The sequence below is a fragment of the Balaenoptera musculus genome, chromosome 1 (genome assembly GCF_009873245.2).
Source record: "Balaenoptera musculus isolate JJ_BM4_2016_0621 chromosome 1, mBalMus1.pri.v3, whole genome shotgun sequence".
In the NCBI taxonomy this organism is placed as follows: Eukaryota; Metazoa; Chordata; class Mammalia; order Artiodactyla; family Balaenopteridae; genus Balaenoptera; species Balaenoptera musculus.
In genome coordinates this window covers 2,022,524-2,044,655 of record NC_045785.1, presented here as the reverse complement: position 1 = coordinate 2,044,655, position 22,132 = coordinate 2,022,524, and the positions used below count along the sequence as shown (strand labels likewise).

At 64.1% G+C, this 22,132-nt stretch overlaps 1 protein-coding gene across 2 annotated transcripts in view; it reads left to right on the top strand.

Annotated features, from left to right (window-relative positions):
- The window catches only part of MEGF6 (multiple EGF like domains 6), a 98,618-nt gene that overhangs the window by 54,841 nt on the left and 21,645 nt on the right, over window positions 1–22,132 (top strand). Inside the window, exons 1-4 of one of the 2 annotated variants that reach the window (XM_036852769.1) lie at window positions 4,760–5,004; window positions 11,957–12,079; window positions 20,816–20,941; window positions 21,851–21,973. In XM_036852769.1, coding sequence (XP_036708664.1) covers window positions 4,836–5,004; window positions 11,957–12,079; window positions 20,816–20,941; window positions 21,851–21,973 — 541 coding nt within the window. In that variant the 5' untranslated portion in view covers window positions 4,760–4,835. Of the gene's footprint in view, window positions 1–4,759; window positions 5,005–11,956; window positions 12,080–20,815; window positions 20,942–21,850; window positions 21,974–22,132 lie in introns of those variants that run through there. The other variant, XM_036852758.1, reaches the window with a different exon arrangement.

Genomic DNA, 22,132 nt, shown 5'->3' with positions numbered 1-22,132 from the left:
CGCACCCCCGCCTGACTTCAGAAGCCTTAGTTCCTCCTAAGAAGCTGGGACCCGGGAGTGCCCCGTCCCCTGGCCACACAGGAAGGGCCAGGGTTCCCCCCTCGGGCTGGGCAGGGCAGCTCCTGTCCCGCTGGAGGGCCTCCTTGTCCCACGCCTTGACCCCTAGGAACCTGGGGGGAGACATGAGGCAGCCCCCGGCCCCTGCAGGCATCTCGTGCTCCCAGGCCCAGCCAAGCTCCCCCAGCGCCCGCTCTGCATCCAGAGGCCGAGGCAGCCTGCATGGGCACCACCTCCTTCTCAGCAGACTGGCAGCATGCGGTCAGGTTCCCTAACTGTGTGGCAGGGTGAGGCGGGGCCTCGAGAGGCCTCACGGAGGGCTTCACGGAGGAAGTGTCCGTGAGCACCAAGGGACAGATATCACATGGATGGGGGAGGGGAGGAAGCTTGGTCTTGCCCTGCTTCCTGCCAGCCCCAGGAACATGGCAGTTCTGCCCCTAAAGCCCCAGGGTCACGGGCCTCTGGTGGGATGGGCCCAGCACTGAGGAGCCGTGGCATTGCAGCTGGGGGGCAGCAGGGGGCCCTCGCCCCAGCCAGGGCCCTGGCAAAGGAGCTCGGTGGCCGCCCAGCTTGGAGAGGAAAGCTGGAGCCGGCCCGGCGGGTGGAGGGTCAGCTCCTGCTGACACACAGACATTCCACTGGGCAGAGACACCCAGCCCGAGTCGCCACATCGGGAAAGCATTTCCCAAACAGCTTCCAGACCACAGCCGCGTGCCTGGAAGTGCTCGGTGGCACCGAGGAGGCTCTGTCTGAGCTGCTGGTGGCATTCTGCGCTTGGTGGCCTGCTGCCATCACGGCTGTGCCAGAGTCCCCACGCCTAGCCTAGTGGGGATGGAGGCCCAAAGCCATCTCCCCCACACCCCTGGTCCTTAAGGGAGGTACCGCCCAAGTTCATCCATATCACGAGCTGTCTCGGGCTCTGGAGACCTGAACGTAGCCCTCAGCTGGGTGGGGAGACATCACTGTTTCTCAGAACCATGTCCTGCCCAGAGTGGGCACAGAGGTCCTCGTGGAATGAAGGGAGTGAGTGAGTGAGTGAGTGAGGGCTGAAGTGTGAAGGAGGGATGGGCCGGCAGCAGGGGGAGCACAGAGGCGGCAGAGGCTGGCTCTGGGAGTGAGTGGGCTGGGGAGCTTTGCAGAGAAGGGCACCTCTGGGTTGGCCCTCGACAGATGCATAGGAGTTCACCGTTCGCAGGCGGGAGGAAGGCTGGGCATCTCGGCTGCTGTGGAAGCTGGGGCTCTGGGTGGGCCAGGCCACCAAGAGACAGGTGGAAGAGCTGGGATCTGGAGCCAGTACCTCCTAGAAACGCTTTGCCCAGGGTCCAGCTCTGATGCTGAGAGCCCTTTGGTGGCCTGGCCTGGAGGAGCCCGGCACTGGGTTCTGGCCGACAGTCCGGGGCCCCCATGGCGATGGGCAGTGGAAGAGCAGGGGAAACCCCATGGTGGACCGATGACTCAGGTACACCTCCTGCTCGGCCTCTGCCCCCCGCCACTCAGAACCCACTGGCTGCCTCCCAACAGGGAGCCACTGGGCACCTGCTGAGGCCATGTCTCCAGGAGCCTGGAGGAGGGTGCACAATGCGGACAGGATTTAGGTCAGACCTGGCCCCCGTCGGTGGCCCCCTGTCCTGCGTGACCTTGGGCAGGTCATTTCTCCTCTGGGAAAGGACTGTACGAGAACGTCCGGGCCCCCATGTGCAAAGGGCAGGGCCCAGGGCTGCCAGAGGAGGATGCCTGGCAGGTGGGTTCCCTTCTGGGCAGAAAGAGGGTTTAATTACAGGCGTGTCTGGGAGGGACACAAAGGAGAGGTGGGCGGGGCGTGCCCCCGGGAGAGGAGGAAGGAGGTGGGAGGGGCCCACGGCAGCCCCTGCTGGCCAGTCGGTGCGTGAGGAGGGATGCTGGGGGTGGCCTGGGGGCACGCCCCAGGCCTCACGTAGCTCTTGACGGCTTCTAGGGCAGAAAAGTCGGTGTTTTCTTTACCCAGAATTGAGGTGGCGAAGCATCTGAGAAGCCTCCTTGTGCTTCAGGAGCTGCCCCTGGACACTCAAGTGGCTTTTTGTTTTTGGCTGCGCTGCACGACATGTGGGATCTTAGTTCCCCGACCAGGGATTGAACCCGTGCCCCCTGCAGTGGAAGCGCGGAGTCTTAACCGCTGGACTGCCAGGGAAGTCCCTCAACTGGCTTTTTTACTGGCCGATTTCCTCCTTCCTGGCCCCTGTGGACACACGGCAGGGGACATACCTGGCCCCGTTTCTCCTCCCCATGTCATGTGTATTGCACAGCTGCAGGCCCACGGGCCCCTGAGCTGGTCTCCTCCGGCCCCCTGCCCACTGTACAGATGAGGATACTGAGATCCAGTGGGGGCCTGGGACTTGTCTGTGTCATCCAGCTCTTCGGTGGGCTGGGACCCACGTCTGCTGCCCCGAGACCGCTCTGCTCTTCTCCAGCCCGTGCCCCCTTGCCGCGTGCTGGAGACGGGGTCTGAAGCAGCCCATCCCTGCCCCAGGAAGGCTGAGGCAGTGCATGACCCCCGTTGCCCCCCCAGCTCAGGCCAGGATGTGAGTTGGAGTCCAGGTGGGTATAACAGGGTGGTGGCATCCCTGGGCTCGGACGAGAGGCCTGAGGAGTGATCCCCGGCCGGCATGTGGGTGCTAGGGTTGGGGAGGGTCGAGGGGTACCAGGGTGGCGGCTCTTGGGGGATCAGGACAGTCCTTGGGTCCCTTGACCCTTCCCGGGCCAGCCGGGCTGCATCCACCACGGAGCAGGGTTCCAGCACACTGGCCCTGCGACACTCTGCTCTGGACATTGCCGGGGGTCCCGCTGCTCGGCCTGGGGGAGTCTGCCTGGGCGTAGGGCCTGGCAGGGGGTCCGGCATGCAGACCGGGCTGCCGACTCTTAGTGACTCCCAGTGAAGCGCTTTCCTCACTGTCTCACAGTCCCATATAAAGCCGGTCTGTGGTGACCACCCTGCGTTACAGACTTAGGCACAGAGAGGTTCCTGGCTCCGTCGAGGCCACACAGCACCACCCCTTACTAGCAGAGCTGGGGCTGGGCAAGGGTTGACCTGCCTTGTCCCATAGAGAAAAAAGTGGAGCTACACACGAGAGCCATAAAAATGATTAGGGAGCTAGTTCACCTTTTCATATTCATACCAAGAAAGCAGTGTTCTACTCTCAGCCCACACCTCAAGGGGCCACTTCAGGGAGGCTTTCCCCCAGGGCGGGTGCTGACGTGGGAGCCCAGGCCCTGTTGTCCGGTGGTGAGGGTGATCTCTGAGTCAGTGTTTCCCTCCGGTGTCCCTCTGCACTTCCCTGAGGGACAGGGCTTGTCTCCACGCCCCCTGCCCCCTGCAGCCTGGCTGGTGGTTGCACAGGCATGTTTCTGTTAGCGTCGTTGGCAAGCGACTGAGATGCACGTTGCAGTGTAAACAGTGCTGGCCCGCGTGAAGGCACAGCTCAAACGGCCACCCAGCAGTGTGTCTATCAGGGATTTATGGAGGCTCCCCTGGGTGACAGTCTGGGGTCCACGGGCTGCGGTGCTGCCCAGAGGGAGGGCAGGAGAGAAGCTCACCCCAGAGGCCTGGGCAGGCCGGCAGGCAGGCCCATTTCTGCACTGCCGGGCATCTGGTGGGTGGGGGATGAGCTGGATTCTGGGCCGCAGACAGGACCCGACAAGGAGAGATGGGGCCTCTCTCCCGTGAGCTCGAGGTCGCCACCGTGAACCCTGCCCACAGGTGGGCTGCGCAGAATGAAAGCTAACACCTTCCGGGGAGATGGAGGGCTGGGTTAGGCGGGGTGCCATGCGTGAGCCATCGGGGGTCCGCACAGGGCTGCCCGAGATGAGGAGCTGGGGCCAAGCTCCCATCAGGCCTGAAGGCACAGGTCGCTCGGATGCACAGCTGCTGTGACCCCACCAAACTTGGGCAGGGCTGCTTCAGACACATCTGGGACCTCAGGCTGTGCCCCTGAGCAAAGAGGGGTCCAGGGCTCTGGTGCAGCCTGACACCTGGGGCTCAGGCCCTCCCCTATCTGCCGTAGGGGTGCAGTGGTCCCCTTGCCCAGGCTCCCTCTGGTACCGGCCCTGGTCCAGTGGAGGGCATGGCAGTGCCGGGTGCTGGACATTGGGCTTGGGGGCTGCAGGAGTCTTCAGCCCCAGGATTTCCACTATGGTTGTGTGGCCTCGAAGTGCTTCTGTGCCCCACTCCCCCCAAACTTTGCAGAGCTCAACCCCATCAAGGTGCCTCTGCAGAGCCCCGGGCCTTGCCAGGGTGGCCTCCATCTGTGCTTTGGGTTCTTTCACGTGTTGTTGCAGGGACCCGGTCCGTGCCAGCGCCTGTGTGCATGTATGTGCTTGTGCACGTCTGTGCAGGCTTCTGTGTGTCTTGTGTGCATGTTGTGCACATGGGTCTGCCAGTGCCCGTGTCTGCGTGTCCGCGTGGGGCTGCGTGCGCTTGTGGATGGGTCAGGGTGTGTGTCCGGGTGCGTGAGTGAGTGAGCGCGTAGGAATGCGCGGGGCGGGTGGGCGGCGCGCGGGGGGGGACCGGCGAGGCCAGTGGGGCGGGAGCGGGGCGGGGCCTGGCGGCGGCGGGGATTTGGCCTTTACCTGCGAGGGGCGGGGGGCGGAGGGAAAGCGGGGAACAGAAAGGCGAGGGGCGGGGCGCGCCGGCCCACAGCGGCTCCAGCGGCACCAGAGGCGCCCGCGGAGCGAAGCGGGGAGCAGAGAACGGGGTGGGGCGGGGGGGCGCGTGCCGTCCGGAGCCGCGAGGGAGCGGACTGGCCATGGAGGCGCCCCGGGGCCGCGGTGGGCTGGCGGCGCTCTGGTGCCTCGGGCTGCTGGGGGGCCTGGCGCGCGTCGCGGGCACGCACTACCGCTACCTGTGGAGGGGCTGCTACCCGTGCCACCTGGGCCGGGCCGGCTACCCCGTGAGCGCAGCTGATCGGAGGCCAGGTGGGCGCGGCGGGCTCTGCGCGGGAGGGCGGGCGGGACCGGCTCTGATCCGAGGGCGCTGCTTTTGTTTCCTCTTTAAAGTTTGCGCCCCGGGGCGGCTGACAGCGCGGCTGGAGGGAACGGGGCTGGGACAGGGCCCCCTGTGTCCTGAGTCTTCAGACATTCCTGTCCCCTCTCTGGCCTGGCTGCGGGGGCAGCTGACAGCAGATCGGTCTCTTGACCAGAGGGAGGAGAAATATCACCCCGCCTTTGCTGGTGGGCACAGGGGCTGCACTCCCCCATGGCACTGGCAGCTCTGGGGGTTAAGCAGGAGAGTAGGGTAGGCTCAAGAGAGAGGCCCTCGGGTTTCCCTTTCCAGGGTCCCCAGAGCCTAGGCCCCTTGGGGGAGTGTGTGTGGGTGTGACAGGTGACGTTCTGTCACCTCACCCCAAGGCTTGGGAGCATGGTCAGCCCAGTGGGCTGCAGGGTCAGCTGGGAGGACCCCAGCAGCCCACGGGTAGCGGCTGCACCCCTGTCCTGGGTCCATCTTGCCTCTCCCTACAGTTCAGATCTGGTACCCGTGCTGGGCCAGCCTCCTGCAGGGAGCTCCTATGCGTGTCCACGGGGTCCATGGAGTTTGGCGTCTGGCAACCTCAGATGCGAGGTGGGGTGTAGTGTGCAGTGAGCTGTCACTTGGGACACTCTGGAGGACACCCGGCTTGGGGCAAGGCTGCGTCTCCCTGTGTAGCCTGAGGCCTGGCCACCACACCTGCCGCCTGCGCCGGGGCTCTGAAGCCTCAGGACTGTACCTGGGCCACAGCCATCTGGCCAGCAGGAGCAGGCAGGTCCAGAGCGGGGCTCTTTTAAAGAAAAGCGGGGCCAGGATTGGGCTCCCCTCCAGACCCTCACTGGCCCCTGAGTGTGGCTCTGTCCGGGGCATCTGGTCTCCTTGGAGATGTCAGCCCCGCTCAGCCGTCCTCTGGGCCGGTCTGGGCTGCTCTCTGCCAGAGGACACACAGGTCACTGAGCTGCAGGGCTGGACCATGACAAAGACCCCTGCTTCCCCTAGCTTTGTCACTTGGCCAGCGGGGGCCCAGGCCCCATCCCCACAGGGGAAGCAGTCCTCCCACTGGGTGGCTCAGGCAAAGCGACACTGTCACTCCACCACTGGTGGCACTAAATGCTGTGAAACTGTGTGACATCCAAGGGCCTGGTGCTGAATGGGGCTGGGCAGGGCTGGGCTTTGGTAGCCGGGAGCCCCCACTCTGTTCTGAGAACTGCTTGGGCTTGTGGAGGGACCAGGAGAAGGGCCCGCGGATAATGGGATGTGCTCTCCGGGGTGAGGACCCTGCGGCATGTTTGGGGGGAAGCAGGACTCCGAACTTGGTAACCACCGAGTGGCGCTTTCTGGCAGGATCCCAGGGGGCTTAGGTTTTCCTGTAAGTGTGGCTGAGATTTCAGAAGGGACTTACTTGGGGTGGTCTCCGCAGGGACTGCATGCTCCTGGGTTCCCAGCAGCATCTTGATGGGCTCCCTGAGGCACTGTCACCATCGCCCAGCTCAGCAGACACCACAAGTCCAGCGGGCTCCCAGGGGAACTGGCCCCGTGTCTGTGCAGTGATGTGTCCCTGCGTGCCAGTGTGTGACACAATCCTCATCAGCAGGCTGCCAAATCCCCAGTCACACATCTTAGCTGAGGGTGGCAGTGAGACCCCAGGGACTGTCCTGGTGAACCCTGGCCTGGCTGTTCCTGAAAATAGCCCTGCTCGTGGCCTGCCTGCTCCCACCGGCCAGAGCGCTGTAGCCCAGAGGTAGTCTCAAGGCTTCAGAGCCCTGGGCTTTCAGACAGTGCCCCGGTGCCGGTGGGAGCTGCACGGGGCGGAGCGTCTTTACCCCAGGCTGGGTATCGTCCCCTGACTCTCTGGAGACAGCCTCCAAGCTCCCTTTCAGCTGGGGGTGCCCACGCCGCCTTGGGGACCAGCCCCCCTCCGTCCTGTCCGGGAGAGCCGTCCGTGTGCCCTCTGGCATGGAAAATGGCACAGACTGGCCCAGAGGATGGCTGAGCAGGGCCAATGTCTCCAAGGAGACCAGATGACCGTACGTCTTCTGCTGTAGTTTCAGAGTCCAAGGGGCCAATGCTCGGCCGGGGTCTCAGGGCAGCGGTCCCACTGCCAGGGTCACCAGGTAGAGGCAGGGCGGCATGGTGGTGAGGGCAGGCCTGCATCACGGGACCCAGGGGACTGCCGCCAGCCCCTCAGAGAGCACAGTGGCCCTCACTGCGGGCGTCAGGAGGCCAGGCTGGGCAGAGCGGACTTTTGGGAACCTGGATTTCCAGCTTGGGTGGTCTGAGCCTCCGTGACTCTGGAGAGAGTGCTAAGATAGTTATTCACTCTGTGTTCATTTCCCATGGCTGGTGGGACACATTACCCCAACCTGGTGGCTTAAAACCACCCAGGTCTGGTACCTTATAGTTCTGGAGGTCAGAAGTCTGAAAAGGGTGAATGTGAAGGTGCTGGCAGAGCTGGTCCCTCCTGGAGGCTCCGGGGAGCATCTGTTCCCTGCCTCTTCCAGCTTCTAGAGGCGCCTGCATCCCTGGCTGTGGCCCCGCCCTCCATCTTCAAAGCCAGCAGCGCAGCATCTTTTTCTTTTTCATGGTTTTAGATATTTATTTATTATTGAAGTATAGTTGATTTACGATGTTTCAGGTGTACAGCAAAGTGATTCAGTTGTACATATATATATATTATTTTTCAGATTCTTTTCCATTGTAGGTTATTACTAGGTAGTGAATGTAGTTCCCTGTGCTATTACAGTAGGTCCTTGTTGTTTATCTGTTTTCTATATGGGAGCGGGTATCTGCTAATCCCAAACTCCTAATTTATCCCTCCCCCCCTGCCCCTTTGGTAACCATAAGTTTGTTTTCTGTGTCTGTGAGTCTGTTTCTGTCTTGTAACAGAACATATGAGTTCTGTTACATATAAGTGACATATAAGTGATATCATATGGTATTTGTCTTTCTCTGACTTACTTCACTTAGTATGATAATCTCTAGGTCCATCCATGTTGCTGTAAATGGCATTATTTTTTTTTATGGCTGAGTAGTATTCCATTGCATTGGGCCCTCCTTCCTTCCTGTCTTTTATTTGTAAGGCTCGTGTGGTGACGTTGGACCCACCTGGATACTCCATGATAATCTCCCATCTCACCTGCAAAGTCCCTTTTGTTGTGTAAGGTTCCAGGGATTAGAACGTGGTCCTCTTTGAAGGGCCATTATTCAGCTACCCACACCCTCAAAGAACTGAGCCTGTGCTCCTCAGCATGACCACAGTCACGGTCACAGGGTCAGCGGCTGTGGGTCATTGGAGGTGGCCGAGAACAGCTCTGTTCTGCCACCACGTGGCCCGCCTTGGGAGTGGGGCCGGCAGGGTTTCGGTAACTCCGTCCTGCCTTGCTTTCTGAGTGTACGTCGTTTCTATGAAGGGGCCTCGATCTCAGAGCTGGAGGGACCCCAGCAGGAGGGCGTCTGCCCGAATGCCCTGCCCGCCCATGAGCAGGGAGGTGCAGGGGGAGGCCTCAGATCCTTCAGCCTTGAGCTGCCCCTCTGGGCCCAGATATTCAGACAGGCTGACAGCAGGCCGTGGCCAGGGGGAGCCTGGCTGGGCCGCATGGCCTCCCGCCTGGCTGCTGGTCACGGTCTCTGTCACTGGCGGTGCACCTTTGGGGGAGGGGAGGGCTCCTGGGGTGCCGAGGGGCTGGCCCGTGTGATTTAGGCAGAGCCTGGGAGCACCTCTCGGGTCTAAATGTCCCGTCCTCGCAGCAGGAGGACGGTAAGCACGTGGTCACATGGGTGGGATTGTGGAGAGGGCCCAGCGGTCAGGGCCGTTGCTGGAGGGGCCCTGCCGATGGCGGCCTGCCCCTGCCCAACCCCCCACCTGCTTTCCCAGACTGTCCATCAGTTTGGTGTCTTTGTGGCCCCTAGGCTGCTGGGCTCCCCACGTGTCCTGCTCAAGGACACAGCCCCCGGGGCGGGCTCGCCCCCCGCCCAGGTGCCCGAGGGCTTGGGGATGCAGTGCCTCTGCGGTCACCTGCTTTCAGAGGCCAGTGTCTGGGGTGACCAGTGAGAGCCGGTTTGAAAGCCAGCGTCCCCACTGGTGTGCCCGCTCCGTGCCTGCCTCGGGGGCCACATCTGGGAACGACGGCCCCTCTGTCCTTCTCTCGCGGCTTTACCTGCCTGCCCGGCGAGGCCGCTCGAGACACACCGCGACTCAGTCCGTCCACCCGCCCCCTCGGACGGCACACGTGGCGCCTCTTTCCCCGAGCCTCGCTAAGCCCCTACTGTATGCCCAGTGCTGTGCTCCATGCTGTCACTTTACTTTTCAAGGACCCTTGAAGGGGTCGCAGAGAGAGGGATCTGAGCTCAGAGGGGATGGGGTCTCCTTTCTGAGCACCCTCGGATGGCCCGTCCTGCTGTGCCCAGCGGGTGTGGGTCTGCCTACTGTCCCCCACATCACCCAGCTGGCTCTCCCACAGGAGGGCCCTGGGTCCTGCGACCTCCCCCCATGCCCTGGGTCCCTGTGTCCCCCAAGACTCTTTGGGGCTCTGTTGAGGGCCGTTAACACTTTGCCTTCAAACTTCCTCCCGCTAATCATCCTGGTGTCGTTCCGAGGAAGCCCCCCCCAGGTCACCGTCGTTCCAAGGAGGGGCTCTCTCGGTCTCATCTCCTCTCTGAGGCAGCCTCGGGGCTTGGGGGGCACTCTGGGGGTCTCCCCAGGGTGGATGTGGCTTGTGCATGGAGCAGAGGCCCTGGCCTCCTGGGCTCGTCTCGGGTCATTCCTGGAGGGCCAGGCACGTGCTCAGGCCATGGACTGGGGTCAGGATTTCTGTCCGTGGGAAGCACAGCCCGGCAGGCAGGCCCTGGGGACCCTCCAGGAGGAGCCTGGCCACCGTGCCGCCTTCGCTACCCTTCACAGGTGTGCTCGGATGGCTGGGGCTTTAGGATGGGAGCCTCGAAGGCGGGCGGTTTCGTGGGGACGGCGGGTGAGAGCTGGACGGTGGAGTTGCAGCAAATAGCGTGGACCCTCAGGATTATTAAGCAGAATTAGAGGAACCTCAGCCCCGCGCAGCCCCTGGGAACAAGCCAGGTTTCCACACAGCTGCAGACCTGCCCCTGAAGTCACTAAACTTTCTCCCAGTGGAGCCCCGCAGAGTGGAATCTTCCCCCCGCACTTTGAGCTGACCGTGGTCTCCCCTGCGAGGCTCGGCCAGCAGTCAGGGCCTCTGTTGCCAGGGCAGGGGTGCCCCAGATGCTCGGCTCTTAGACGCTCGGGAGCGGAGCACGTCTGTGTGTCTGTCTCCCCTTTTCCTGGTCTGGGAAGCCTACTGCCCTGTTGGCGAGGCTGGCGTCTGAGAGTTGTGGACCCGCTGAGGACCGGGCGTGGGCTTCTGTCCCCATGCCAGGGCCGCTCGGTTCTGTGCTGCCCGAGCAGCGGCCTCTTCCCTCCGTCTCTCCGTGTCTCCTGGGCAGTTGGGTCCCTCCTGACGTCAACCTCGCACACAGGTATCTGAGGCAGCCTGTTGCCTCCTGCCTTCCTGCCTGGCCTCCCCTGAGGTCCAGGGTGGTGGACGTGGGCCTGGAGGGAGGGCGGAGGGGGGAGGGGCAGCCTGAAGCGTCTTGGCATCTCTGCATCCCTGCAGAGGTGACCCAGGCCAGGCCATAGGGCCTGGTGCTTTGGGGTGCAGCCCCTGGGCCTCCACTCCTGGGAGGGTCTTTCTCACCCTCCAGCTTCCAGCTCAGCTAGTGGGGTGGCCCCCGGGCCTTTGGGCCAGCCCTGTCTGCTTCCGGTCAGCGCTTTCCTGTGGCCTGAGGCACAGTGCCGTCAGAAGGGGCAGGCGGGCACAGGCCTCCTGTGCAGTGGTGGGTGGTCTCAGGTGTGAGGTGTCCTGGAAGGGGAGTGCCCGGGACCTCCACTCAGTCCTGCCCTGGGGATGTCCGCTGTGCTGGCCTCCTGAGTCGCTGGCGCAGGGACCCCAGGCTGACCACCTGCACTGGTTTCCTGGAGCTGCCGAAACAGATACCACAGACCAGGTGGTTTTAGCAACAGACATTTATCTCTCATGCTCTGGAAGCTGGAAGTCAGAGATCAAAGTGTCGGCAGGGCCGTGCTCCCTATGAAACCCGGGGGAGGGTCCCTCCTGCCTCGTCCAGCTCCTGGGGGCTCCTGGCTTCCTAGGCTGTGGCCGCCTCCCTCAAATCTCTGTCTCCCTGTGTGTCTCCAGGACCCCTGTGTGTCCCCTGTGTGTGCCCACCCTTCTCCAGTATGACCTCGTCTCAGTCCTTAACCAATTACGTCTCAGAGACCCTGCTTGCAGATAAGGTCACACCCTGAGGCTGTGGATGGACATGAACTTGGGGGACACTGTCCAACACAGGGCACACCCCCCATCCTGCCCTCACTCAGGCTCCCCCACCCCGAGGCTGGGGCAGGGGCATCTCCTGAGTTACCAGTTTCTTCTTCTGGGCTCGTGGGCCCCCTGAGGAGCAGCTAGCCCTGCCCTGAGAGCGTTTCTGGATTTGGAGTTTGGAAAAGAGCATGTGCTCTGGGTTCAGTCTTGAAAGGCGCTAGGCTCTGCCTCCCCGACCTGAGCTTGTTGCCCGAGATCTGGCCGACCCCGCTGCTCCCCACAGCTGGCCCCAGAGGGGGTGGCTCTTCCTCCCAGGGGGCCGTCAGGCGTTGGAGACAGGCCTGCCTTCTCTCCACTCTGCTCCGGCAAGCCGGTGAGGGGCTCGGCACTGTTGCAGGCAGCGTGGCCTGAGAAGGAGGGTCCCAGGTCTGGGCCCCAGCACCTGGGCGGGGGCAGTGTCCTGAGAGAGGGGGGCCAGGCTGGACTCCCTGGGGCTAGTGCAGAGCGGGGGGGAGGGGGGCGGCCTGGGTGGGTTCTGGCTGTTGACCCCCGGCCCCGTGTCCCCATGCAGATGTGGACGAGTGCCAGGTGCACAACGGCGGCTGCCAGCACAGGTGTGTGAACACGCCAGGCTCCTACCTCTGTGAATGCAAGCCCGGCTTCCGGCTCCACGCGGACGGCAGGACCTGCCTGGGTAAGCACCCCTGCAGCCTCCTGGGCCCGGTGCCACCTCCCTGCCGGGGCTCCTGGCCTCAGCCGTCTCCTGGCCTCAGCCGTCCCCTGGCCCTTCTGGGTGTGCCCAGGTCTGGGAGGGGCCCAGGGCCCCTGCATTCCTGGGCTGAGAGGCCTGTCTGCTCAGTGCAGCCGCCGTTACAGTGGCTCCGTCCTGCTGAGGGTGAGATGCCGAGGGACCCTTGCCACCCGTTGTGGGCCCTGGCCAGCACCACTCACGTCAGGTTGCTGGGGCCCAGGCGGTGAAAAGGCGTGTCCTGGGCCCGGTGCTCTCCACGGAGGCTGGACCCTGGGACCCTGAGCCCTGTGACCTGGGCTGCACCCTCTCTGTAGCACAGCTGAATCTGGCCACTTCCCCGGGGGACTTCCGTGACGGGCAGGAGCCCCTGGGCCACCATCCCCTCCAGGGCCCTATGCAGCAGGAGTTGTGGTCGTCCGTCGGCAGGGACACAGGTCCGGCCGTGCTGCCCCAAACTGGGGAGACTGGGTGCCTGCTGGGTGGTGGGGAAGGCCCGGCCTGGGGCGGGGGCAGCATGGGACTGCTTTTGGCCTGCAGAGTTGGGCTTCCCAGGCCCAGGTCCCCCACCCCAGTCTCGGGGAGCCTGGGGGTGGGGCTGAGGCTGGGGGGAAAGGGGTAACCGAGAAGCGGGGTGTTAGCCCTCAGTTCCTCTATGGGGCCTTTTTGCCGTGCAGGACGTGATCGATGGGGGCCCCTGGCGGCACGGGAGGCTCCAGGGAGAGAAGGGGAAGGCTGGCGCCCACTGGATGGAGGGTGGAGGGTGGAGGCCGGGCGTCTGGCTGTGGGCCGTCCCCCGCCCCTCTCCTGGCTGCTCTGGACACAGGTGCCACGGGCACAGGGCTCACCCTCCCTGCTGGCCGCTCTGTCTGGGAGGCCACGTGGGGGTCATTCTCTGGGGGCTGGGCCAGTGGTCACCCTCACGGGCCAGTGCTCTCTCCCCGGCTATGGGGGGCTGCCCCTTCTTTCCACCCTGTAGGCCCCGAGCAGGCCTGGGAGGGCTCCGAGCGGCATCCCTCCTGCAGGCCCTGCTGCTATGTGGCAGGGCGGCCCGCCAGCCCTGGGGGGCCCTCCCCGGCACAGGCACTCTCATATGTCTGGGCCGCCGCTCAGGGAGCGAGGCAGCTGCCCTGTAAAGTTTCTGTGGGCTGGAAAGTGGAAACAGATGCAGGAATGTTGTGATCTTCTTCAGGACAGATGCAACAGGGTGCAGCCCAGGTCCCCAAGTGTCCTTCATTCTCCCTTCCTCTGGGGCAGGTTCTCCTTGGAGAAGGGCGTCCCTGGAGGCTGATCCAGGGTGGGCTGGGTGGTACCCACTGCCCCCTCCCCTGCTGGCTCCTTGATGAGGGGCCTGGGCTGAGACACCTTCCTGTCTCCCTAGACCCCCCGCCAGTTCCCCCGATGGTGGCCTTCACTGAGCTGCCAGAATGGGTAAACAGCACGCAAAGGGGAGGGTGCCCTTCAGGGCTTTGGGAGGGATTATGGTGGCCTCTAAGAGTGGCCTTGAGCTGCTGGCTTCCGGAAGCCCAGGAGGGGTGCTCCCCAGCCTTGCCCTTGGCCCCCAACCCAGCCCACCCCTTCGCTACGCTGGAGCCCCTCCCTGGAGCCTTTCCTGGGAGATGCCTGTGCTCGGGGCCCCAGAAGTCTTGATTTGTGGCACTTGCTTATTTTGAAGGGTCTTTTCAAGGTCTGATGCCAGGGCCCCCGGCGTGGCCTGCACAGCCTTTCAAGAGGCTGCTGGGACCTCACCGCACTCCCCGCCTGCCACCCCCAACTCTGCACACCCAGACCGCGTGGTGTGCCCCAGGGTCCCAGGAGGTCTGCAGCTCTCTTGGGTGCTGTCGCCCACCTCCTGGTCGCTCCCGCCAGAGGGCGCAGTTGAGACCCACCTTGGGCACCAGCCTCTTACCTGCGTCCCATGGCTGGAAGTGCTGGTGTTTGGTCTGGGTCTGTCACTTTCTTTTGACTGCAACTCCCAGCGGGAAATGTACACCGCATCCCCTGCACCCACACACAGTCACGCACACTTGTTGGTGAATTCCGCATATCTGGAATTCCTGGGAGCTGACATGTGCAGGGCGGTCCCCAGGTCTCTTGGGAGTGGTGTGGGTTTGTCAGCTTGGGTCTGTTGGGGGCTGCCTTCCCTGTCGGGGCCTGGGCTTTACTGAAAAGCTTCCAGAGCGGACAGGGGTCTCCTGGTGGCTTCTTCCCAGGCAGAGCAGGAAGCGTTTGCTCTAAGGGCCCCCGGCCCTTCTCCTAATGTGCCCCTTTTGGTTGCCGAGGGACCCACCCCGGCTGCAGTGCACGTGACCTACTGGTCTGGGGTGGGTAGGGCGGCCGAGCCCCTCAGATCCCGGATGAGGGGCTCCAGGTGGGGGCCCGTGGAGGGCACTGCATGGCCCCTGCCAGGCTGCTGGACTTCCTGCCTCTGGGAGGTGTGGCCTTCTCCACTTCTGCAGGACTCCCAGGGTGCATGGGAGGAGCTGGTGGCCTTGTCCGTGGTTCACAGTGGCACCCTCTGAGCCCAGACTATCCTAGGGTCTCAGCAGACATTTACGGGAAGGTCAGTGTAGGAGCTGTGCCCCTCCCCAGCCCTCCCTTCCCCCACACAGGCCAGCTTGCAGGGCAGACTGAATGGCTGGAGCACAGCTGCTCTGGACCCCTACCCGGGGCCTACTGGGATCCTCTGGGCAAGGGGAGTGGTGCTGTGAGCTCTCTCGGGACTTTGCAGGCAGGCAGGGAACAGGCCCAGGCACCCCCGCCTTCAGAGCTTGGAGTGAGGATTATAGAGATGCTGGAGGGTAGGAGTAGAGAAGGTGCCCACAGGGATGTGACAGTCCTTCCTCGGTACAGGGTGGGAAGGTCCTCTGTGCTGGGAGCTCTCAGGTTGGTGCCACATCATGGGGCCCCAGGGATCTGGGAAGTCCTTAGAGGTGATAGTGGTTGGGGGTGGTGTTGAAACAGATAAGGGGAGCCTTGAAACACTCTTCGAAGTTGCCTCAGAGGCAGGAAGAGGACAGGAAGTGCACAGTCTGCTTGCATCCCTCCCTTGCAAAACATCTTATGGAAATAAAACACAGAAAGGTTCAATTCTTTTTTTTCTAATTTGTTTTTTGTTGTTTTTGACTGCTTTGGGTCTTTGTTGCTGTGCACGGGCCCTCTCCAGCTGTGGCGTGCGGGCCCTCTCCAGCTGTGGCGAGCGGGGACCACTCCTAGTTGCAGTGCGCAGGCTTCTCATTGTGGTGGCTTCTCTTGTTTTGGAGCACGGGCTCTAGGCACATGGGCCTCAGTAGTTGTGGCTCGTGGGCTCAGTAGTTGTGGCTCACGGGCTTAGTTGCTCCGTGGCATGTGGGATCTTCCTGGACCAGGGCTCGAACCCGTGTCCCCTGCATTGGCAGGTGGATTCTCAACCACGTCCCCACCAGGGACGTCCCAAAAGTTCAATTCGTAAAGTGGGAATTTGCAGGAAGGACTTTACCATCAGCCCCAAGGCCCCTGAGTGGCTCACGTCCCACCCTGTGGCCCCAAGAGAAAGAAGCGGAGGCAGCCAGGCATGCTGGGGCGCTCCGTCGCCAGGGTGCCCTCCTGGGTTTGCCCCCCCCCTCCCCCCGCAGGCTCTGGGGTGGGAAGGGCAGGGCCGAGCGAGGCCCTGGGCGGGGCCAGCCTGCTTCTCACCCTGGCCCCTTTCCTTCCCCAAATTGTGGGAAATGGGGCTGCCGAGAGCAGTGCTGGGCGGGTGTCTGGGAGTGACGTTTTGGCTTTTCTGCGCCATCTTGCAGAGCGCCCCAGGCAAACCCACAGAGACCTGCCCCCGGTCCTTTAACACTTGGTGCCAGGAAACCCGCCTCTTCTGGCCCAGAGTGACTCCGGCCCCGGGGTCCCTTCTGGACCCTGGCCTTGGACGTGGCTGCTTCCCCACATCCCTCGTGGTGGTGGGCAGCACGCCCGGGCCAGTCTGAGGGAGCAGGGCGTCACTGGCTCAGCGAGCAGCAGGTCCTGCGAGATGGCCCGCGCTGGCCACTTGGAAGAGGTGGGCTCTCCGTCCACCTCCTCCTCCCCTCGGCCGCAGGCCTGTTGGGCCTTTTGGATGGACGCTGGGGGAAGGATTCTGCTGTCGGCATGCACCCCCTGGTGGCCTGGGTGCCCCCGCCAGAGTGCCCTGCCACCTGGAGTTAGGTGGGCCCTACGGGTCCACAGCACGGGGAGGGCCTCTGCGCCGCTGCCCTCCCGTGGGGTTTTGCCACAGGTGCGCCATGTGGCCTCGGGGCAGGCGCTCCCCCAGGCCTGGGTCTTCCCAGTGAGGGGACAGCGAGGGGCTGCACAGGGCCTTGCAGGCCGTCGTTCCCCGGCTCCTCGGAGGGGAGGCCGCCTGGGTCCCTGGAGGCTTTGCTGACGGCATGCGGCGTGGTGCCAAAGCCGCAGGCAGCAGAGGGGCGGAGATTGCCAGGCTTGTCTGCAAAGCTCATCCGTGCAAACCACAGATGCAGTTCTGGGAATGTTTTCCAGTCCCCTCCAGACCCGGAACAGGCCGCAGCTTCTAAAAGGGAGTGTGTCTTCCCCGCCCCCAAGGGGCCGCTAAGTCCGAACACGGAGTGGGGAGGGCAGCCCTGCCTGAGAACCACCCTGGGAGGTCACGGCTGTGCCTGAGACCAGGCCCCCGGAAGTGCAGGTTGCCAGCGCCCATGGGTGATGGGAGGGTCACACCCCAACCTGGGGAAGCCAGGGGCAGCGGCCCAGGCCCCAGCTGGATGCAGAGACCCAGCGGGGAAGCGAGGGCAAAGTGGAGCCGTGGCAGACGGCCGGGCACGGGCTGGGGGTGAGTTTAGAGTCAGTGAGCTTGGCAGAACCAAGCGGGAAGCAGGATTCGAGCAGCGGCGTGGGGCGGGGGAGGTGTGGGAGGCGTGCATGACATCGGGTTGGGCGCCGGGGACCGCAGAGCCTGGGTTCTCGCCTGCGAGTGCTTCATCCGAGGTGGGCGGGCACTGGGCACGGCAGCCGCGGGGCCTGGGTCCAGGCTGGGCCTGGGGAGCAGGGGCGGTTGGCGGGGTGCAGTCTGCGATGTTGGGACGGTGCCAGCCCCTGGCTCGTGGGCAGGGCAGGTGCATCCACGCCGCAGGTGAACCGTGTCCCCGTGCAGCGTGGAGGCCCCAGCCCGAGGGTGGGCGCGGGGGGCAGGACGCACAAGGCAGAGTAGGCAAACCGTGAGCTGCTGGGGGGGTCAGGAGCGGGCAGAGCCCAGGGGAGTTTCCCCTCCTGGCCAAGCCATGGGGGCCACCTGCTTCCTGTCGCGCCGTCCTGGCCCTGTCGCCAGCAGAGGGCTTCCTACAAGGAAGGGCTGAGGCTCTCGGGACCTAGAAGCCAAGCCAGTCGAGGGCGGTAATTACAAAACCCTCGAAGCCACCCTCGAGCCTGCTGCAAAACCGCTGGCTGGGGTTGGAGGCTGGAGCAGAGGGCGCTGGTGGGCTCGGCACGCTGCTGACATACTTGTCCTCACCCCACCGGCCTGCCAGGCACAGCCCCTTGGCTGACCAGCTCGGGCAGACTGGCGTGCCGGGCGCTGAGACCAGGGCCTTGCCAGCGAAGCCGCCTTGGAGGTCAGCTCTCCAAGCCCCCACCTGCCACTTCCTCCACGGCACTCATACGCACCTGTTGCTGGGCTCCAACCCTGAATCCGTGCCCAGGTCCCAGGTGCTGCCACCTGCACCTCCAGGAGTGGAGAACCGCTGGCATGGATGGAGCAGGCCCTCCACCCTGTAGGACAGTTGATTTCTAGAATGTCCAGTTTCCCGCTCAAGTAAAGGCCCCACTCCCCTTGAAGAGCTTGATGCCTCACAGCTGGCTCCTGGCTAGACCAACTCCTGCTTGTCGAAGGTGGAGTTGTAGCCCAGCTCCGTTAGAACCCACGAGTCCCCTGGCCTTGGCATTCGCAAACTGGGAAGTGAAGGTGCAATAGTCAGCTCAGGCTGCCGTAACAAGTACCACAGACTGGGCAGCTTCTACAACAGCAGTTTATTTTCTCACAGTTCTGGAGGCTGGCAGTTCTGGATCATGGTGCCAGCCAGTTCGGTTCCTGGTAAGAGCTTTCTTCCTGGTTGCCCTTCCTGCCATCTCCTCATATGGCCATGGGGACAGAGACAGAGACAGAGAGAGATCTTATGTCTCTTCTTACAAGGACACAAATGCTGTTTGATCAGGGCCCCACCCTGATGACTTAATTTCACCTTAATTACCCTACCCCCAAATACAGCCACGTCGGTGGTTGAATTTTAGGAGTACACATATGAATTTTAGGGGGACACAAACATTAATTCCCTTCGGGGCTACGGAAACCCCTTGTCTTCCATTTTCTGATGGGCTGTCAGCTTTGCTTCAGGTCTGAGCCTGGTTCTGATTTGCAGGACCACCCGGGCCTGGGTCAGTGGTATGTGGGTTCCATGGCCAGGTCTCACAGTGACCCGAGGGGCCTGGAAGCTTCACCCCCAGCTTTGGGCACTGGTCACGCAGAGGCTGGCTCTCTCCTGAGCTGCACAGCCCGACGCCCGAGAAAAACTGCCTTGTTCAGCTTTCTGGCAATCCAGGGCACAGGATGCTCAAGGTGGTGACACGGGGCTTGGCTCCCTCGTGTGCACAGCTTGGGAGCATGTGGAACGTTGGGACTTGTGCAGCAGAGCAGTGAGAGACGGGCTTGGGAGGGTGGGAGGCTGCATGGGGAGCCGGACCCCTCCATAGCCCCCACCTGCCTGGGATTTCTCCCCCGGTGGGCTCCTGTGGGCCCAGAGCTGGGTTGCCCTGGGCCCGTCTTGGGGGCTCTGCCGTCTGGAAGGGCTGCTTTCCAGCCGTGCCACAGCTCTGTGGGTCGTCCTTGCTGCCGTGGTGTCTGCCCAGCCGGCTGCCCTGCCCCGGCCTCCGAGCCCCTCTCTCTGTGTGCCTGCCCGGCGCTGCCAGGAAGGGCTTCTGATTCCTATTATGAGCTCTGAGCGGGGATGCAGTTGGTGTGAACACAAACGGGGCCCCAGGAATGGGCCGGCTCAGGCCACGCTTGGAAGCCTCTCTCTGGAGTTGATGGCGGTGCCTTAAGCAGAGCTGTCTCAGGAGAGGCAGGCGGGGCCGCGGGGGTCAGCACAGAGTCGGGGGTGGGTGGCTGGACAGGCGGTCCAGAGGCTGAGCGGGATGTGAGACGGTGGTGCCCTGTTTGCCTCCGTTCCACCTGGGACTCGTGTCTCTGCTGCTCCTCCCCGACACGTGACAGGGCCAGGTGCAGCCAGGAGACAGGCCCCACCACCCCGGGTGTCCTCCGCACCCCAGCAGGGCTGGCTTGGCCCCGGAAGGGGACCCGGGCACGGGCTCCTCGCCCACTCGCCGCATGTGGGGAACCGGCAGGATCGTGAGCGCTGTGTTCTGACTTTGGGGGAACGTACTTGCTTTGAAGGAAGCTCTGCTTTTGGCGGACAGCGTGGCCCTGGCCTGCTCCGAGCCCTGAGGCCGCTCACGTGCTCTGCGTATTCTCCGGCTGCTCCCGGACCCACTGGCGTCGGTGGTGCGGGGCGTGCCACTCCTGGCCCCCAGAACCAATGACAGTAAACGGTCTCCCCAAACTCGGGCCCTGAGGCCAGCGGCGCCCTGGAGTCTGTGATGACAGCACAGGTGGCATCTGGGGGCGAAGCCCTGCCCCCCGGCGGTCGCGGTGTTTTAGTACCAGGCCTCAGGTTTGCTCTGGTCCAGGCCCGCTGGGCAGTGGCCCGCGCCTCCCCGGGGCACAGACAATAACACATTCTCGAAGCTTGGCTCCAGAGCACGGGGCCTGTCCCTCCCTGACCACGAGGTCGCTACCAGTGACTTGAAGGAGGCACCAGAGTCCAGGTGCCCTCTCTGGGTGCCCAGCCACCCCCCCCCCCCGCCAGGCACAGCCCCAGCCCATCCACCCAGTACCTGGGCACCCACTCGGCCAGCCTGACCCGGAAGAACCTTGCCCTGTGCGGGCCTGAGCGTGAACACCTGGACCCCTGGCATCCTGGGAGCGGGATGTAGGTCCCTGGCTCTGTGGCCTTACCAAGTGCTGTCCCCACAGCTGCTGGGAGGAGCGGGGACTGTGTGAGGTCAGGTGGGGGTGAGGCCTGGCCTGGGTTGGGCAGGAGCTGCACTGGTCCGTCAGGAGCTGGGGACCAGGCCTGCAGGTCATGGTGGCCGTCCACGGACGCCCACGCCTGCCCCTCTGGCCTGGCCTGATGACCTAGATAGTGGAATGTCGGGGTCTTCGCCAGCCCTTGCTGGCCTGCCACCTCCTCCAGGGAGCCTCCCAGCCTGCTCGGACTCTGAGCCCTGGACGCCTTGGCTCTTAGGGGACCCCGGTGTTTTGCATTCTGTGCTGGGTGGGGCTGGGCTTCCATCGGGGTGGGCGGCCTGCTCTGTGGTGCCTCCCTACACCCAGTCCTGGGGCAGCCTGGGCCAGAGGACCCAGATTCGGACCACGGCCCTGCGTATCCTGTGTGTGGGCCGAGAAGCAAAGCCAGGCCCACGACCTGGACAGGAACAGTCCCGCCCTCTCAAAACCCCTGCTTCTGGGATGTGGACAGAAAGGAGGAGGGGCTTGGAGGGCCCGGAGTCTTCCTGCAGGAGGTGCTCTGTGCCTGCCCGGGGCCAGGCCGTTGTCCTGGGCTGACCTGTCTCCTCTCGGGTCCCCAGCCATCAACTCCTGCGCCGTGGGCAATGGCGGCTGCCAACACAACTGTATTCAGCTCACGGTGACCCAGCACCGCTGCCAGTGCCGGCCCGAGTTCCAGCTCCAGGAGGATGGCAAGCGCTGCACCCGTGAGTGTGCCACCAGCCGGCGGGAGGGGCAGGACCAGGGCTGGGACTCGCACTGGGTCCCCCGTTCTCCGCGCACCCACAGACCTGCCCGGGAGCCCCACAGCCTGAGCCCCGCCCTGCTTGGCTGCTGGTGCTGGAGGGGGGCCTCAGAGGCAGCAGGGGCCCCTTTGGCTGCCGAGAGGCTGTGGGGCATCGCCCAGCCCCTGCGGGCACCAGGGAGGAAGCCTGTCAGGCTCTGGGGTCACACATCTTCGGGGGGCAGGAAGCTCAGGACGGGGGTACGGGGATCCTGCATGTCCCCCAGTTCTGAGGCCCACCTTGGGCTTGGCGTGGGCACGTGGGACCCCAGCCCTGGCCCTTGGGCGGAGGGGGCTGCCCAGGCCCCGTCTGACACCTTGCCCTGGGGTCTCAGGACTGCCTGTCATGGAAGGGGGTGCTCTGCTGATGGAGAAGGTGGAGCAGGTCCGGGAGACCCCTGAGAAATGGCAATGGGGGCTGGGGCGGGGCAGGTGCTGAGGGAGTGCTCCTGACCCTGCCCGGCCTCTTGGCTCCCGGGTCAGGAGTGTGGGTCTGAGGGTCTGAGGGGCCGAGGCCCGCAATGAGGGCGGAGTGGCACAGGGTCACGGGGCTGGGGGTTCCGGCAGGAGAAGAGGCACTGGGGGAGCTGGCCGTGAGCCCGCTGCCTGACCAGGGCTGGCCTGGCTGGTGCCCTGCTGTCTTCTCTGGAGTTGTTTGGGGATGCCCGGGGCTAATCTTACCCCTAGTCCACTGCCCAGCCCGTCAGGCCAGAGCAGGAGGGGTGAGAGCTCCAGGTGGGGGCCTCACGAGAGGCCCCGGAGAAGGTACCCCGAACTGCCGGAGCCCCCCATCTCTTCCCTTTGCCTCCGTGCCTCCTGGCTGTGACCGTAGGGAGAAACCCGTGTACGGACCGGAACGGCGGCTGCATGCACACGTGCCGGGCGCTCCGGGGCCTTGCCCACTGCGAGTGCCATGCAGGATACTGGCTGGCAGCGGACCGCAAGGCCTGCGAAGGTAAGACGCCCTCCCTGCCCTTGGGCCGGTCCAGGTCAGCTGTGCGGGGCTCGCCTCCTTGCCTCCCCCCGCACCGGCCTATAGGCGTGGGACGGCCCCTGTTGTCACCCTTGGATGACCTGGAATGACGCAGGTTTATCTCCGGGGCTGGGGGGCAGG